The sequence below is a fragment of the Diadema setosum genome, chromosome 17, assembly GCF_964275005.1.
Source record: "Diadema setosum chromosome 17, eeDiaSeto1, whole genome shotgun sequence".
Taxonomy (NCBI): Eukaryota; Metazoa; Echinodermata; class Echinoidea; order Diadematoida; family Diadematidae; genus Diadema; species Diadema setosum.
The window spans coordinates 20048772-20068720 of NC_092701.1; the positions used below are offsets into that span (position 1 = coordinate 20048772).

Consider the following 19949-nt stretch of genomic DNA (forward strand, 5'->3'; position numbering starts at 1 on the left):
AATATGCGTAGACGCGTATTGACTGCGGGCAAGTCGGGCCAAATACGGTCTTTGTTAGTTTGTGGCGCAGAAGTGTTCAGTGAGTGGTACGGTGAGACGCCGTGAGTTTGAACGTCTGCGCGCTCTAGGTTGTGCAACTTTGAATCGAAAAAACAGCTCAGGTATTGCCGCAGTTCCTGTTAAAAACTTTGTGGTGACATTTTGAAATCGAGGAAGGCCAAAAGAAGGACAGTAAAATGGGACGACCACAGGATGAGGTGAGGAAAATAAACTTCTCTGTGAACAGATCTTTTTTTTTTCTCTCTCTCTCTCTTTCTTAAAATGGTAGTCACTTCGAATGTAGCCACGTATCACATTCGGCTCATCGATCTCTCAGTCGCGTAGATTAATTCTGTAGACTCGTCGCAATTGATTATTTTTGTAGACGAGCACATCTTGTTAACGGAAAAGGAGTTTCCCCTGTCTTTAAGAGTGCAAATTAACGTATGAGTGACACGATCGCATTTCGTTAGGAGATAGAATGCGAAAGTGACATGTACATAGTTGAAAGTTGACGACGCGCATTCGCTTCGTTAGCAAACTTTTCAAAACTTTATGACTAAGACATGGGCGTGATTATCAACGACACATGAACCCACGCACGAGGAAAAAAATAGGGTATGTCATTTTTAACGTGTGTATGTAATTGGTGTGTATACAAGGAGACAACAGTTTTTAAATGAACGAGAAATTATCTATACGAAACAGTCCAGCAGATAAGAGCAAGAAACTACCGTTTGCAACAAGAGTTACACATATTTAAGGCAGACCATGGATGTCTTTCTGCTGTCCGTTTTCTTTATTAACTCCAATTTGCACAAGCAGTTTTCATCCTCATTCGCCATCGGGCAAGACCTCTGAAAGACTACCAAAAACTGGTAAAAATTGACAAATCTGTCAATGATTTTTCAGTGAACTTTTAATGATCTCTGAAGTCTTTTGGCTGTTTCTCCAGAATTTCCACATGTTTGGAGACGGTCACAGAAAGATTGTCGAGAGATCATTGAGGAATCAATGAAAGACAAGTCTCTTAGAGATCTTGATTGACCTCTCCAAGATCTATGCTTAGGTCTTTCAGTGGATATTATTGGTCCTCCGTGGAGGTAATTCAGCAGTCTTCGAAGTCCCAAGGAGATCTCTACAAGAAGTTTGCTAGAAATTGCCCTTTGGTCTTTTAATAATATTCCAAGGCCTCTTTAGAGCCATTCCACATACAGGCTATACTTTTTTTTTTTTTTTTTTTTAATCAGGTTTCCGAGACTAGTAGGCTTTGGATCTTACCAAATATAGGTCTCTCAGAGATGTCTTACGGGGCCTTAAGGGTCCTTAGTGGAAAGGTTAAAAGAAGCACATTTGTGTTCCAGTTTGTAACACCCTACATTGTACGCCAGAGTCTTCTTGACGTCATCAGGTAGAATGATACATTGAAGCTCAAAATTGTTAATCTTATTCCTACAATACAATATCCTACGGATATCCTATGGATATCTCTATAACGATAGATAAGTAAATGCAAGCATTCATGTATTCCCTTTCATTTCAGGACTTTTTCAACTCTTCAATGTTATATAACCGGATCATATCCTAGTAGGCCTACACGGCATTCATAATCACATTCAATATCGACTTATTGCTTCACCATCTGTCCAATAGGCTTTCTTAAATCTTTATAAATGGGGTCATCAATAGCGTCAGGTCAAAGCTGTTCCATGTTTTTCGTATTTATAGAGAGTTTATTGTTCTTGAATTCATTGTTTGGTTGTGGTCCAGGGGAGATATAGTTTCTTGTCGAGATCTCTGGATGGATTGCCCTCTGATTAACTGTCAATGATCAAAATAGTGTGTGTGTGTGTGTGTGTGTGTGTGCGCGCGCGCGTGGTTGTGTGTGTTTCGAGTCTTTGTTTTGTGCGAGTATCAGTAAATTCATCAGGGTGTAACGACTTCTTTGAGACCTTCACATGAACGGGTCTGAACAACGACGCTATTATTTTAGCTCTTCTTGCCACACATTTTGTTTTCTTTGCCTGTTCTTTTTACAATTCTTCTCATTCCCACCTCCATTCTTTTATGTTCCTTGGTTGCAGCGTGACAATAAGCTTCACATTCTTGCGTTTAGTAAGCATGGACCTTGGGGATGAGCTAAATGAAACAGAAGAAAACACCTGAAGAATGCATGCATCCAATGTATACTTTAAATCTGCTCATTTCTAAACATAGGTTCACAGCCCTATATTACAAGCCACTTGAAGAAAGGTACCTTTACAGACATTTCCAAAGTAATACAAAAGCCCTTTTTACAAGTCTATTTTCATTTTACCCGTACACGAGATTCTGGAAAAAAATGCTGTTGTCACAGCAGTCAGCCTTCCAGTTCTTGCTCTTATGGTCTAGACTCTTCCTTTCTATTCCTTTCGTTTCGATTCACTCTTCTCTACTCTACTCTATTCTTTTCGTTTATCACCCACTTATTAATGTCACATTATATTGTTCGTACAACTTTCTGAGACATATACTGGGAGAAAATTTGTTTTACTACTTGTTTCAACATTGGCCTATTAACAGTTTTAGACATTTTTTTTTTTCGACAGCCACCAAATATTTGCGTTATACAAGCTTACCTTATCCATAATCCTGACCTAAAAACTAGTCGGTGACTTGAAAAAAAGCACTCAGGATTCTGTGTGATACATTAAAAACTATTGAAATATGTATATATACAGTTATTTTTTTCTTTTTCTGGCTGTCCAAAAAGGAACTGTTGGCAGCAGTCTCATGATAGAAAAGCAATAGCCAAGCCGGAAAAAATCGTTTTCACACTATGCATCATGTATTTGGAATCGGCTCCCCGCTGAAGTCCGAAACGCCACCTCTCTTCAAGCGTTCGTAAGAGCATACATATCTCACTTGGGGTAGAATTCGGGTATTTTTGATATTCCTGTTTAATGTTAAGGTATTATTTTTTTCTCAAATAACATGAGTTTGTGTATTATTATCGTCAAGGATTAACTTTGCATTTTTTCATTTATATAGAGTATTGATATTGTGTTGATGTTATGATGTAAAAAGGAATGTCCCTGATTTGTTATTTTGTGTTTGTTGAACTGTTATAGTTTGTCATTTTGCTGCAGGGCCCCCTAGGATAACAGTGTTTAAACCACTGATGGGGCTACCCTGGGTAAAGAAAACTGAATAAATAAATAAATAAAATATAGAAACAAGTTACACAACCTTATAGGTTGGAATATTGATCGCATTGTCATAGATATTATCACCAACATACGAATGCGACAAATGTAATACAGTAACCCACCCACTTATTTTTCAAAACATCATGGGCAATCATTGCAGTTATGAAGTCTCACAGTTTACTGTGATGAGGTCCAAAGGATATCTCCGGAAATTTTAAAACCAGCGTGCATTCCTTAGTCCTATATGACTTTCGTCCAATGATTTAGTCGCACAAGCATCATAAATTGCTTAAACTAACTGCTGCGTTGTAAAACTGATATAAAAGGTAGATAAAAGATCTTGGCTGGCTGACAAAACAGAGCCCTTACTGGTTGTTTACTCGGAAGGATAAGAGACATTCATTGCTTTTTTTTTTAATGGTCCGAGTCCACATATCTGACTGCTTTTCCCTCTCCACTATAGATTTGCTTTTTATATGTTCTTTCTTTCCTAGCAGAGCTTTCCTATCTCTCCCCCCCCCCCCTCTATCACTTGTCTCTTTCTTTTGTGGTTGATCTATTGTACTTGCGTGATGAAAAGCAAGAACCCAAACGGGGGTATGTATATAGGCTTGTTTGTGTGCAGATAATCTATGTCGCTCCAAAGAGGTTGCACGCAAATTGTTAACAAAGGCGGTCTTTGAGCGAAGGTACTTTCAGTTGTTGGAGACCCACACAAACTTTGCACAGACACACGTTTATTGAACACGCCCATCAGCAATCCTGAGTCATCTACATGTACATAATACTCTTCAGGATGAACAACGACAGTGTAAGCTTGTATACGGCCCTGCTTTTAGTATAACCACTTTTATTGTGACTGTACCAGGGTGATACAGAACACAAGAAACAAAACAACAACAACAAAGTCACCATCTGCCCGGAAGAAAGTAGCTGATTTCAGTATCAAATTTTAAATTTCAGCTACCAAAAAATAATGAGGACGCAATATTGTCTATCAATTTGCCGCAATTATTCTTATACGCGTCGATCCTATGTTGGTATCGAAGGCTGGCTATCGATCGGCTTTGATGTGAAACATTTTGTAAAGACAATCAGCGTAAACTGCTTCGAAGGATTGTTCGTTACTTGTAGATTGTGGCACATTGGAACAGGACTTTAGGTTTAGTCAAAGGACACCTGTCTAATTCTTGCTAGTTACCTGTATCGTCTTGAGTCTTGATATTAAATGCCATTTGATCGTATCGTTACGTCTATCTCACTCAGCTAGCATTTCGATCACTATTAATTTCTTCAAGACCCTAGGCAACGTCAATTGTAGTCTTCATAATGCATGTATCCTCTCGTGTGATTAATGATCCACATATTGTTTTTTGTCTTTTGTTTTGTTTTGTTTTTCCATTACAGTGCAGACAAGACAGAAAAAAAAATAGGGTTGGTGGTAACCCCACTTATAATAATGGAAAGTGGAAAGATTGTGGAGTCATTAATATAGTTATTCAAGTCAGTTGAATTTTGAGTCTAGCTTGATGCTGAGATATTTAGTGCTCCAACGTAACATAACATAACATGTCATATAACATGTCATAACGTAACATAACTTAACGCAACATAATATAGGGCACTTTTTATTCTTGTTACAAAGCGCTTTACGAATTATGAAAACACTATCATTATTTTGTACAAATTTATCCAGACCTTATGTCGCTTTCAATCGCAAGAAGAAGAAAACCTTATGAGCATTTGTCATTTATTTTTTTTTCTAAATCCATGACACGCACAAAACACACACACAAAATGGGAAGAAGCACGTCTGAGTCGATTCAGTTCTGTTCATACATGTACAGGGGAAAATGCATGTATGTATTAATATGATACTACTTATCCATCAAGTATCACAGCAAACTGTTTGAATTCACTAGTCGTGGAAATGTCTTTTGAGCAGAATACAAAATACAATCGACGCGGGGGGGCCATCACTTTTTGAGGTGTCCGACCTCTTCGTCAACCTGTCATGCCTGTTCTTTCCTCAACACCATGAAGAATTGGCGAAAAAAAAAAAACCAAACAAACAGATGTCTCACACTTGGTACAGATATGCATTCATCATGCTTTAACACCTCTCCTGTAATTGCAATAGCCATGATAGGCACAGACAAGAATTAGCTAAACGAAAAAAAAAAAGTTTTCATAAATCGGGTTTTCACAGTGATGTAAACAGCCAATACAATGGAATAAAATACAATAGAATACAACACGACAAAAATACAATACATTTTTATGTTTGATACACTCTTTCCATGGGGCTTAGAGTGCTTACAAAAAACTCGTGCACATGCACCACCAGGAGAATAATAGACAAAATGCCTCAGTCATGTTATTCACAATCTAAAAAACATGTGATATAACTCCCCTCTTTCCCCTCTCTCTTTTAAAGTATTATATATATATATATATATATATATATATATATATATATATATATTTACTTTCACATGTATTTTCCTTTTTCGTGTTTATACACAATTTTTTTTTCCTGAGTTTCTGTTAGCTCAGTTATTAGTTATTGTTCGCTAGGAAACTGCAAATTTGTACGTAGATATGTAAAAAAGACCTGTGTTTCAGAATTTCCATCCATTTCAAACCATTTGGTTTCAGCACAGTCATACATGTCACAGTAAATAATTATATTTCCTCTATTACACAGTTGTATTGATTATGAAAAAGTATTAACAATATGAAAATGTTTTGCTGCTTTAGCATTTTATTGAAAATGAAAATAAATGAATTAATGGATATGATAATGTTTGGCTATTTTAGAACCAGATGAAGTGTCCGATAACAATTCATATGATCATGCACGGCTTGGATGGGTAAAACAAATGCACAATCAAACAAACAAACATATATACATACACACATTCTTATAAACATACAAACAAATATCAAAACACTTTCTTCAGGGCCACAAGAGAGAAGATGAAAATAATACCCAAAGAGTTTTCCACACGCAAGCTATATTTTATTATTCATGTGTCGATGTCTCCTTAAACTACTTCATGCAATGGCATGGAACTAAAAACTATAATTCTTACATTAAAAAGATGTACAACATAGAAAGAAATGGGGGAGGGGGTGGGGACTTTCACAAACACCAATTGTTATGGCAATGAATTAAAGATGCGCAGCCAAATTTTGTTTTTCACGAGGAAATGTTATGATTAAACATTGATGGTCATCTCAGAAATGAGATGTGCTGCCTCGATGACTTTGTTCAGTATTAAGATGAAATCCCCAAAAGTTCAATTTCATCGAATAGAGTGGACTATAAAAACAAAGAGAATTATAGATATTCATCAAATTTGGCATGAATTAATGAGGTTGTGTATAGGACCTTGAAAGTGATAAGCAATCTTGACTTTTTCGAAGCAAGATGTTGTTTAATAACAAAACAACACTGGGCTTTAGAGGGAATGGTTGTAGTTGATGAATTATTGATCAAAATGTTAAAAGAAATGAATACGTCTGTGTATAAAAGACAGGGAGAGTTATGAAAATATCATAGCATAATTTCATCCACTTTGCATATTAGATTTGCACTCGGCATAATTTTCTTGTGAAAATATAACACCACTTCACATCATTTAACCTTGCCTAAATAAAGTGATAACGAATATTAGCTGTAAGTTATGAATTGATAAGTAGAATGCTTATGGCCGGGGAATTAGAATTGATGTTATGTTTGTCATAGACAATACATATTGACCTGTCATTTATCAAGACTTTTGTTAATTAAATGTATTGTTTACCATTGGGAGCAGTGATTTAAGAAATGTTCGATTTATCATATTTGATTCATATGAGTGGGTCCGTTGTATCACAAAACATCCTACCATATGAACATTTGCAATAAAGCCTAAAATATAAGTAGTTATCACTGTTTTTCTCAATAAACCATGAATGTACGTGGTTTATTCTAGAAACAATTTATTATAACAATTTTGCACATTCTGTATATTTAACAATACTTTACATTGATTATAGTCATTAAGATGTTTACATTGTTGTTGTTTTTTCTATCCCTAATTCACATTTTGGAACTATTTCGAAGCACTAAAGCTGAGTTTTTATTACCCGCAAATGTTAAATAATGCCTCTAATATTTAGAGTGATCATTTAATGAATGCTGTATCAAAGGATAACACTTCTACTCCATTTTGTACCCATTTTCACAGGGAGCTGTGGAGGTGAAGGAGTTTGAGGGGGATGAGAACACCGAGAGGGGTAACTGGGGGAACAAGCTGGACTTCATCCTGTCCTGTGTGGGCTACGCCGTCGGTCTTGGAAATGTCTGGCGTTTTCCCTATCTGGCATACGAAAATGGAGGAGGTAAGACAGGAGTGTGAATTCTTCCGTTTTACTTAACCCCCCCCCCCCCCCATTAATAATGAGCGTGCATTCAAGGTATAGCTCCCTGTTTTACTTTAATTTTTTTTTTCAGGCTTACCGTAAATTTACCATTAGTTTACCGTAACCCGATCGGTGGTTTACCATGAATTTTCCTCAGTTTAGTGTACCTGAAGCTTGCTTTTGGTTCACGTTGTAAGGAATGTCTGTGCCACTGCTTACCTTGTGCATTATGTTTTTCACTAAAGGCATGTATACGATTAAACCTATATTTGCCATTTATTGTAGGCTTCTCTTAGACCCGGTATGCCTTGGACTTGCCTTTCGTTTACCATGAACTTGTCTTCAATTATTCACCTACGGGTGTTTTCCCTGGCTCAACTGTCACTTGCGGTTGATATACCTTAAGCATTTCCTTGTGATACAAATAAGAATTGTACATAATTCTTTCAATTTTGAGAGGAGTCCCGAATGCGTTGGAAAATTAACTGCAAGACAGGATGTGTGAGTTTATTAATACCTCTTTGTTAGATATAGGGGGCCATCTTAGCCTGAAGTGTCTGGAAATTTGTATTGAATTCCTTGTCATCAGGTGATAGTGACTCGTGCTTCAAATTCATCAAGTATATAAGCAATAATGGTCAGTATAAGCTGTCTAAAAAGCTGGTCTTTTAAACTGTGTTACTTGGGCCCGTTTTATCAAAAGATATAATCGATTGTAAATTCCCTTACCACACAGGCTGCCATAGAATTATGATGGAAATCAACTGATCAATTATAACTCTTCCTAAACAGGGCCCGGTTAGCACTATACTTGACATGGGAAAGATCCCTTCATTATTTCAGACACCATTACTATAAAGCTTCACGCTCGCTCTGAAGGTAAAGATTGGTGCACCTTTTGTAAAACACATTATTTCTCCATCCTCTTCTCAGGGGCTTTCTTGATCCCTTACGTGGTCATGTTGACGTTCGCCGGCCTGCCACTGTTCTTCATGGAGGTGTCCTTTGGACAATACTGCAGTCAGGGACCCATCACCTGCTGGAGGGCCATCCCCATGCTTCGGGGTAAGCATCTTAATCCTTTGTGTGTCAGGGACTTGGACGACTTGTATACAATAGTGAGATTTCTGTGCTGATCTGCACTCAGAGCAGACAAACTATTAACATCGCTAAACTCAGCTCACACTTTCCAGTTCTTTACGAATTTATTCAACAGTGAAAAAGAAAAGAAAAGAAAAAATGCTGCCGTGCAGCTACAATACACAAAGTTTCTTCTCTCGTCAACTTGTATTTGACCAATACGAGAAATCAGGTCGTTCTAAAGACAAAAATAACTTATTCGTTAGCGAACTCGCGCATACATTGACCGATTCCACAGATGAGCGATATTTTGATATTTTGCCCTCACAACATTTTCACGACACTGCATGGATACCAACGCCAGAATATTTAAAAAGTTTGCAAATTCATCATTTTCACGCTAATGTATTTACTAGCAGACACATAACAACATTTTACATTCTTTTATTTTTTTTTCATTCCATAGTCTTTTAAATGTGTGTTATGTTATGTGTGTACGGAAATAGAAAAGTAATGATGGCATATAATTGGTTTGCTGGGCAGGATTGGTTGTTGTTAAGGACAATTAAGTGACGGTGTCTTAAGTTTTTTTTTTTCTCTCCCTTTTCTTGAACAGTGCCGAAGATACAAGACACACAGAATAAAACTTCAAAACCTAACTTTATGTCACCATACTGATATTACAGTCTACCTGTACATATGGTGTTGTCTCCGGAAGCGCTGGTACAGCCAGTATCCGGACGATTCTGTGGTGTTTTACTGTTTTACAGCGTCATAAAAATGACCGGTTGTCTTTGTCCTTTGTCAACATTGGCCATATTGACTGCAAGTTTTCCCCGAAAGTTAGGGGTGACACAAATATTTAGGATGCATTAAACTGTCCTTTATAATCTTGTACGATTGTTCTCCTTCAACTTGCGAAGGATCTAGGTCAACTATGCAGCCACATGTTATTTTCATTGTCAAGTTACTCAAAGATCATGGATGCTTTGCAGCTACCAATAGTTTTGTCTGCAGCTTAAAAGGAGCGTTTAATCTAAGCTCTAGATTGGGTAAAGTACTGTTTTGGAAATTCGGAATGGTTATCTCTTTAGTGTCTTTAGTGTTCAAAAGCAAAAAAACAACAACAGATTCATCAATAAATTTGATCAGTACATTTCTGCCAAACGAAGAGAAATTTTGGAAATTCTACACTTAAGTTCAAATTCTACAGATTTTGTGCATTGCAAAAGAACAGCGTTTATTTTGTTCTGCGATCCGGAGGCCATGAAAATTCAATAAGTCATCGCCAATTTGTTTCCCTGTCATTAAAAAACAAAATATAAACTGAATGAAGTTGGTAAGAACCATGTACTTTTCTGCTTACACATTATAACGTCACCTTCGACAAAGAACGTGTGAAGTATCTCTCTATGATATGCATCTCCTTTTTTTTTTGTGGAACGGAAAGTCATCAAAAGTTGCCAAAGGTGCAAATTTTCGGTACCTGTAGGCTTTATAGATTTCCAAAGAAATCCCAAGGAGGTGTTCACTTTGTATACCTCTTTGGAAATTCTGACACTTGAACATGCTCCATTACACTCCAGCAAGGGGGCTTGCAAAAACTACACGCGACAAACCAGATTCTCCAACTTCTGGACTCTTAGCAATGCAGAGAGAGGTGTGGGATGAATTATTTTTTCCCACATTCCGTCATCACAGTATTGGTGATGGAGCTACCCATTGGTTTAGTGGTGCATTTTGTTGCAGCTCTCGACGTTGCGGAGTTTTGGGCAGACCCTATTCTACGTAGCTACTTATGAAACTTTTCTCTTTTTCCCCCACAGCCATGATGGGGGGGGGGGGGGATGCGCAAAGCACACACCCACGACCACTCTCTTCTATTCAAAAATATTGTAGTTATGCAAATGAGTCAATTTCATCGGTTCACCGGTATTTGACAATACACAGCCACCATCAATAGCTCTTTTGTAACTCAGTTCCATTATTCATTCGCGCAACCCGCATAGCGGCTTCAATTGTTTCCTGGCTCCGCTTGTATAAAAAGAAAAAAATGACACTTTCTAAAGAAAAATAAGAAATCCGAATGAAGTTTTATTTTTTCTGCCAAGCTGGGTATGCCATGCTCAGGCCCTTAAAACTGATCAAGCGTGGCCAATGCCCTTGTACAAATTTATATTGAATAGCGTGTTTTGCGTATAGTTGAATAGCTTGAATGCGAGATGATGGGAGTTGTTTGGGGTCTCTGCACTTGCTCCATAAATACCAGGTTGATCCTGGCAGTCGGTGCCAAATCATACAACGCTATAAAATGCACTGCACTGCTTGTTTGCTCGACTTTCAGGTGATCAATCTAACATAGGGAACTTCATGTAGAGCTCGAGGAAATTATGTATTGTCTTTCTAATGGTCTGTCATTAGTCAAATTGTAAGATACACTGTACCACCAGGAAGTTATCACATAAGTGAAAAAAAAGTTAACAACTTGAAAGAGATTGATTGTCATGGGAAGTTTAAAGTTTGCAGAAATGAGCGTATGACAAGATCAAATCATAATCATAACTTAAAATAAGTTTTCAGTTGATCTGTAACGCATTTGTAGAAGGATAGGTAAGCTCACCGTATAAAGCAGAAATGTGAGCCAATTATTTCAGTTTTCATTAAACTTTTGTGGTTGAATGATTCTAATGACCATCAAATGAAAGCTTCTCAACCATTATGAAAAGAAAGTTTCATCATTGCTTTTATGCATTAAAATTTAATCATCTTTGGGCTTGCGTTGTTTGGGTTATTCAATTTCAACCTTTGCGAACAAACTTCACACAAACTTAAGACACCCCCTCCCCCCCCCCAAAAAAAAAAAGAAAGAAAGATAATCTTCACTCACCAAATCTTTATCTCATTATGATGTTTGAAGTGTAGATGGCAACATATCACCATACCAGCACCCATACAATGTAGCCATTTAACGCTTTCAAGCTAGCTATTAAAGGGCGCTGTGGTATAGTGGATAAGACTCCCGACTCCTGATCGGAGGACCCGAGTTCGAATCCCGCCCAGTGCTTACGTCCTTGGACAAGATGTTATACCCACTATGTCCCCCTCTACCCAGGTGTATAAATGGGTACCTGGCGACGCTTATAGGGTAATGATAATTGCAGGGCCCTCTGATAGAGCAGTGGCAACACTGAAGAGGCTACCCTGGGTAAATAATCCATAAATCATGGAAGCCTAATTATGTTTATGTATCTATAATCTGTCATGATTCTTCATCCTATAACGGGAACAAATTCTGTTGTGCGTATACTTCATCCTTTACTTTGATATGTCTGTCACATCATTTGCGTTGTTATACTTTCCGTATTTGTGATTCGTGTTTATTTCAGATGTCCCGGCCATTCAAACTGCAAAAAACCAAATTTAATCATACCAGTTACTTTACAAAGATAAAGATAAGCAATAAGTAACAATGCAAAGCAGCAACTATATACTTCCTTCATCTCTTGCAAAGCGCCAACTCTCCGTTTACTGAATCAGCAAATTTGACATCTCAACCAACAGTTCAGTACCTTCTGAGTACGTCGCGGGTTCCGTAATCTCGACCTGCACAGCAAACTTGTGTGTTTATAGGCATTAGAATTATGCTTACACTTGACAGTCATTTATGAGGCGAATATTTGCTGTCGCAACTTCTTGTTTGGTATTTGCCTCGCCGTGAGAGCACTTTGATCATTTTTTTTTTCTTTTCTTTTCTTTTCAGAGGGGATATGTAAACTTACTGAGCTGTAAATCCGGGATGAGGTTTGTTCCTCCTGCAAACAAGACCCTGAGTAGATCACTTCATACAGATATCATTAAACTATTTTGGAGATTAACTTTGGAAACTTAGTACCACATAAGCTTGAGTAATAAATTCTAGAGGAAATGTTTCCCCTTGTGTTCATACAAATATTGTACATATCAGTACTAGTTAGCTCACCTGAGCCGAAGACTCAAGTGAGCTATTGCGATTGGTCTTCGTCCGGCGTTCGTCGTCCATCGTCCGTCGTGCGTAGTGCGCCGTGCGTAAACTTTTTTACATTTTCATCTTCTTCTTGAAAACCCCAAGACCGATTTTCACCACACTTGGCAGGTAGCATCCCTCGGGGGTTAGGATCTCAATTTGTTAAAATGGGCGCCATGCCCCACCCAGGGGGGCCCCAGGGGGCCCCAACCCCCCAAATTAAGGAATCTTATTTAAAAGTCTTCTTCTCTAAAACCAGAAGTGATAGAGCTAAGTTAATACTATGAGTTAGTACATTAATGACTGTAGTTTCAAGTTTGTTCATGGCAGATCCAGGGGTGCCCCCCTTGTGGCGGGGGGGGGGGGGGAGGGGGGTCCAAATGGGTCCTAAATTGTACATTTTCATCATCTTCTTGAAAACCTCATTATGGATTTTCACCAAACTTGGCAGGTAGCATCCCTAGGGGGTTAGGATCTGAATTTGTTAAAATGGGCACCATGCCCCACCCAGGGGGGTAAGGAATCTTTAAAAATCTTCTTCTGTAGAACCAGAGGTCCATTATAGTTTTCCCCCTACGAAATATCGTGAATGAAAGACATTTTAATGGAGAGGGGTGATATATAGATTATATATATATATATATATATATATATATATATATATATATATATATATATATAGATATATATATATATATATATATATATATATATATATATATATATATATATATATATATGTTTTTATATATACAAGTATATATAATCTTTTGATATATTAGATGTCAGGACAGCATTATTGCCCACCTTCGAAATGAATTGACATGGGTAGTGTTTCTGTCAATGCAATGTGCTCGATGCAAACTCAATACATGATAGACAAGTGTACGTGTTTGATATGAGGAATTCGCAAATGTTTGCACATTATTCTCCTCGTCCTCCACGTTTAACGAGCAGACAAACAGGCAACTTAAAAAAAGGAATGGAAAATCAAAATGAGGCAAAAATATTCTCAAGCAGAACGGTTCAGGTTGGATGTTTGCACGTTATGTGCACCAATAATATTGGTGAAAGTTCAAGTGGAATAATAAATAGGAACAATGAATGCATGTACACGTAACAACACTCATCCCTCCCTTCCTTGATCTCAGCATAGATTACAGGACGCAAAAATCGGATCATGTGTCATTTGATATGTCAGAGTCGTGTGTATATTGTTATATGGTGATTGATCGTAACATACATACGAGAATGCATTTCACATCTCGTCATCTTATTAAATCCCAAGAACATGTATACTTATCTACACTAAATGGAATGGTATCGTAAAATATCTGTTAGTGATAAGTGTATCTTCCATACATTATGTGATTGATGTACTCTCTAACGGATTCCGTAATTCAATTTGTATCAATATGAAGCATGATAAAAGTTCATTATGCAATCGTAATAATCACAAATACCTACATTTACAAGTCATTACCGAGGTTCGTGCTTCCGAGACACACAAATTATCTATACCTGGATGTTCGTTAATCCGAAAATAAAATGAGGTTTGATAATGCGAATATGGGGGAAAAGACGGGAGGGGGCTGCGTATACAAACGAACCTTCGGAGTTTCGACCCTTATTTATTTATTTATTTATTTATTTATTTATTTATTTATTTATTTATTTATTTATTTATTTATTCATTTATTTATTTATTTATTCATTTTCGGGTTAACGAACTCCATCTTCGGAATAACGAACCTTTTCTCATTTTCGGAGAAACAAGCCTTCGGAATAACGAACACTATTTCGTTTTCAGATTAACGGACCTCAGGAATAAGAAAGCTTATTTTCATACTCGGATTAACGAACCCTGGGAATAACGGACCTTCGAAATAACGAACCTTATTTCATCTTCGGATTACCGCACCTTCGGAATGACGAACTGTAACAGCTTCAATCGGGTCATTGAGATGTTGAAAATCAAACACACCCTTTGTTAAATGTGCAAACATCTATCTACCAACTATAAGGATCTATTGAACTTAGAATCATGAATTGGGGTTAAAAAAATGATATAGAATGGAAATATATTTGAACATCTCCTCTTTTGTGACTTTCCTGTGGATGCATTGTTACTCGGAGAAGCAAAGAGGCAGGGCACACATGGACTTTGCGCCCTCGTTTTGGACTTTCCCGAATTGCAAGTCGATGTTTGCTCCACTTCCATAATTTTCAGTACTTTTCTTCTCTTGACATTTACGTGGGTATTATTATACGCTTTGTCTGATTTTTATTTGTCTCCTTTTTACGTTGGGTTTATTGAACGAGTAACCCCATCCCATCTTGTTTACACTTTGTTCAAGTTCATGTCTGACACATTTTTCCCCCTTTCTAGATGTAGTGAATGAGCCACTGATGTTTAGGTAATGTCTGAACACGTACACCGATGTATGTACGCAAGTATATTATGACTTTTGGGGGTTTATGAGCCTGAACTACAATGACGTGAATTAGCCAAGAACTCCCCAAAAAGAAACACAGCAACAACAGCAGCAGCAGCAGCAGCAGCAACAACAACAACAACAACAACAACAACAACAACAACAACAACAAGAAACAATCAATCAATCAAACAAACAAACAAAGAAAGTGCTTAGAAATCTATATTTCTAAGAGAAATAGAGTACCATCAAAGGGTGTTTTTTAACTAGTGGATGATAATATGAGGGAATCTGATGAAATTCTCGTGCCTTGCAGGTGTTGGATACGGCATGGTCCTGACGTCCGCCTACGTGGGCATCTACTACAACGTGATCATCATGTACACCATCTACTACATGTTCGCTTCATTCACGAGCAAGCTGCCGTGGACAAGCTGCACCTCCTCGTGGAACAGCGAGTACTGCAGCAGCCTCTACACAGATTGCATCGAGGATGAAGTGCCGTCGGTAAGAAGCAATGCCGCATGAGGAATATCAATAGAGTTGCCAATTTAAACGATTTTTTTTTAATATCAAGTTTTTTTTTTTTCATTCATCATAATCAAAAAATGTTTGATGTCTAAATGAATTTTATAAAAGGAATTTGATTTAGTATACTTAGTGTGTGCAATTTTCAGATCTTTAAACCAGCTTTATGGTTTTTGCTTTAAAAATGTATGTTTTTACTGCATGAGCATCAGTGTGTTTTTCGATCTGCACAGATTGGTGGCCATGTATCAGGCCACCAAAAAGAAAAAAAAAATGGAAACAAGGAGTTAGACATCATTTGAAGGAAAACGCAAACATTCCATAAACAAAGACATAATTATCATAAATCGACCTCCGACCAGACGAGTGCGCTTGCAATTTCAGGTACTGCCGTGCCACAAAATGATAAACGTTTTAATCCGGTGAAAGAATATACATGATGGCGTCAACAACTTCACTTAACCCCAATCATTTCTGACATACTCCAACGTTTGTCCTCTTTTATTGATCTTGTTTTTTGGAAAGCAACGAATGATTTTATTGGAGATGATCGAAAAGTGGTTTAGTTAAAATACTCCGTGTAGGTTACGATTGAGACTTTTCAGTGATTGTGATAAGAGTTACTATGAACATTGGCCTGGAGAATAGGTGGCGACCTGGTGGTGACTCAAGTCTCCACGACGTCACTCGGAGACTATCAGGGTCTCTAAAGAGTCGCGAGAGAATCGAGCATGTTCCCACGTCGCGGTGATCAATTTTGTTTCCGACATCTCCAAGAGACGCAACTGAGAAGACGTCTCAGAGAAGTCCCTCTGACTGCTGGAGACGTCGCAGCGACGTCCCCGCAACTCCCGGGCGATTAAGTTGTCACTTTGTTTGGAGACGTCTCGGACGTCCCCCTGGAGTTGAGAGCGCAAACCATTTTATTTTATTTTTTTCTGTTTTTAATTTTTGGTCTTCCATTAAAGTTGCAGCGACACCGCCGTCAGTGAAATAGGTCGTTTTTGCACAAGGATATCCACTGCAAGGATTCCGACCCTCCTCCCCCAAAGCACCAAAATACTTGCAAATTTATATGGATCAGCAACGCTTTTTAGTCTGAGTTGAATGAGAGCCTGACGCTCCAAGGTGTTTCAGTATTCTGTTTGCTTTGACGGGCCTCTGACGGCATGGGTCATTCAACCACTTGTCCAACAGGAGACGAACAGGCAATGTGTGTATCACATACTAGTCGGCTGCTATAATACGCCACTCTTCGTACCTCTTCGTAATCAAGGACGTGTACGGAAACCTCCCTTGTGTTATTAGAAGGAGAGTTCAGGAGAGTGATATATAATATGGAGAGAATCTATTCAGCAATTGAAGGATTGTGTATAAGAGTATTCACAGAAAGAAGCCTAGATAATACAATCACAACTATATCATACAGAACGTTTAGAATATGAACAAATACAGGCATTGCACTAAAGATATTTATGTGAAGCCTATACATAGGCATGGCTTCTTGTGTGTATGTGTGTGTTTTGACCCGTGTGAAGTGAATCAGTCATTGCTACATATTATTGTATTTTGTATCATCCTACATTAAAACCTTGTGATCTGCTCACATCAGTATGCTCAACTGTGCGTATCTCCAAACAGACAACACAAACAATAATTAAATCTTGTGAAGACGTTGACCAACGCGGTGAGTTCTATGACGATAGGAAACAAGTTGATCTTTTGTCTCGAGAAGAAATCGTAGTATGTGTAGACGTTTCGCTCGCTACTGCTAAGCTTTGTCAGGTACAATGAGACGCGGTGGTGCGTGCACGCAAGTTGCGTACCTGACGAAGCTCAGCAGTAGCGAGGGAAACGTCGTACACCTTACCACGATTTCTTCTCGAGACAAAAGATTAACTTGTTTCTTATCGTCATAACAATCAAATAGTCGGCAATACATCTCATCTCCGCATACCACAGCCCTTTGTTACAAATCTGGTGGCCCAAACTCTGTAACCAGTTCTGAGATTTGTGTGTGTGTGTGTGTGTGTGTGTGTGTGTATTGATTGTCTTTCAGACCCCGATGTAATAACAACATTACGCTTTAATTAAAACTTTACAAAGTGATTTCACACGCCCCTCCGAGTTTGCTATAGCAAGAGCCAATCGTACTATAGCAGCCTTGCTCTTCATGCATTCATTTGTGGTTTATTGCATCATTAGGTCCTATGCTCTCACTTATCCATATACACACAAATAATTTCTCAAGTCATGTGTTATCTCCCTCCCCCTTATCTGTTTTGATTTTTTTTTTTTTCAGATGACATACTTGCACGTTGGTGCCTTCACTGCAAAAAAGTCGGGTGTTTATGAAACACCGAGCTGGTGTTAAATTCCCGGTGCTCATTTGTTGTGTTAGATTAACACTTTCGGTTGTCACTTCAAAATATAAAACTCTTTTTTTTTTTTTTATAGATAGGTCATTAGTTACTGTTCTTGTTGATTTTGAACTTCGACAAGACGAACAAGACTTTCCGATAAAGTACTTGACTTTTATTGACACTGGGCGGGTGTTATGCCATTGACATTAACACCAGCAATGTCAAATCAACACCATGCAGTGTCATTGTTGAATTAACACCAGGGCAGTGTCAAAAATATCACCAGCTATAGTGCCAAATTTACACCCCAGAAGTGTCAAGTGAACACTTTTCAACATCATGTGATGGTGTTGCTCTACACCTGTTGGTATGGTCCTCTATCGACACTTGATCGGTGTTAGATTTAACACCCATGGTGTTAAATCTACCACCTCTCTTTTTGCAGTGATTATTTTGTTTTCTTCTCTTTCATCAGTAAGCATCTACAAATTTCTCTGGGTTGACATATTACTCTGCAGATCATCATCACCAACGGATCCTGCATTCCCATCGGCAACCTCACCGATGAGGAACGGAATGACTACAACGTCACGCGGAACGGGACAGGCTGGGACACCTCCAACTATGTCGACCCCCTTGCTGACCAGCGAAAGCGGCCAAGTGAAGAATACTGGACGTTAGTGTTACACTCAGTTCTGTATCTAGAAATTCTTTGGGGACAACTAATAGATAGATACATAGATAGATAGATAGATAGATAGATAGATAGATAGATAGATAGATAGATAGATAGATAGATAGATAGATTATTAGGTAGATGGTAGAGGCGACAAAAAATATCAGCTGTACCTCTTTCTTATAGCTTTGTGATAGTTTGGGGAGTCTCTGCTTTCAAATATAAGCTTCAATTTCCTTTCGATAATGGTTTTTCAAACCTGTCAACTTGTTGAACCTTGATGCAATAGCATGACTTATAGAATAAGTCAATGTGGGATAAGACAGATGATAGAATTTAATGTGACTCCTTCAAACTTGTAACGTCAATAATTCAATGAGTTAATACGATATCAGGCGGTTCGTTATGGAAGTAAGAAATGTTTATAGACATACGACTTTCTGTGCTGATCATCTTTCTTAATCAGCAACCCATTTCAAATCCCACGCTCAATTGGAAATTTGATTTCTGGTATTTAAGATTTTATTGGTGATCAGTGTACTTATCAAGATTTTTATTGCTAGTGACAGTACTTTGATGCATGTACTGTCTCTCCATCAGTGCAGTCAAAAGGTAATACAGTCTATGTCACGTTCATAGCTCATAATGATTTTAAACAATTATGTGTCACATTGAGTCACCATAGAATGCTTTTCACCCTGGTTTCTCCATAGGTTAAAAGTTGTTATGTGTATGATTTTCTCCAACTGTTTTTCTTGTCACTTTTCAAATTGTTGCCAATTGTGTGCAAATATTGTGATTTTGATATCATTTTAATAAAACACATAAAAATAAAAAAAAAAGGTCCACTGCTTAACATACGTAAAGCCTTAAGAGGGAAATATCTGACTCCATAAAAAATTTCTTTTTCATGATATGAAATAAATATATATATGTTATGATTATGATGTGACGACCTTTTAAATCTTGCATCATTTTGGGCCTCTATCGCTGGTATAGGAATCAGGTACTGCGCGAGGCCGATTCCATGAACGAGACCGGTAGCATTGGCTGGCAGCTTGCCCTCTGCCTCCTCCTCGCCTGGATTATCGTGTTCCTCTGCCTCATCAAGGGAATCAAATCATCCGGCAAGGTAAAAACACTATTACCCCTCCCCCCACCCAGACCCAACTCTGTTTCATAAAACTGTTCATAGAGTTACGCATGACTTTACGAACGACTGAAGTA

General features: G+C 38.0%; 1 protein-coding gene across 1 annotated transcript in view; it reads left to right on the top strand.

The window, feature by feature from the left end:
• Positions 1 to 213: 213 nt before the first annotated feature.
• Positions 214 to 19949, top strand: part of LOC140240872 (sodium- and chloride-dependent neutral and basic amino acid transporter B(0+)-like) — a 29876-nt gene continuing 10140 nt past the window's right edge. Inside the window, exons 1-6 of the mRNA XM_072320646.1 lie at positions 214 to 257; positions 7463 to 7616; positions 8571 to 8702; positions 15472 to 15662; positions 18565 to 18722; positions 19722 to 19854. Coding sequence (XP_072176747.1) covers positions 237 to 257; positions 7463 to 7616; positions 8571 to 8702; positions 15472 to 15662; positions 18565 to 18722; positions 19722 to 19854 — 789 coding nt within the window. The 5' untranslated portion in view covers positions 214 to 236. The remainder of the gene's footprint in view (positions 258 to 7462; positions 7617 to 8570; positions 8703 to 15471; positions 15663 to 18564; positions 18723 to 19721; positions 19855 to 19949) is intronic.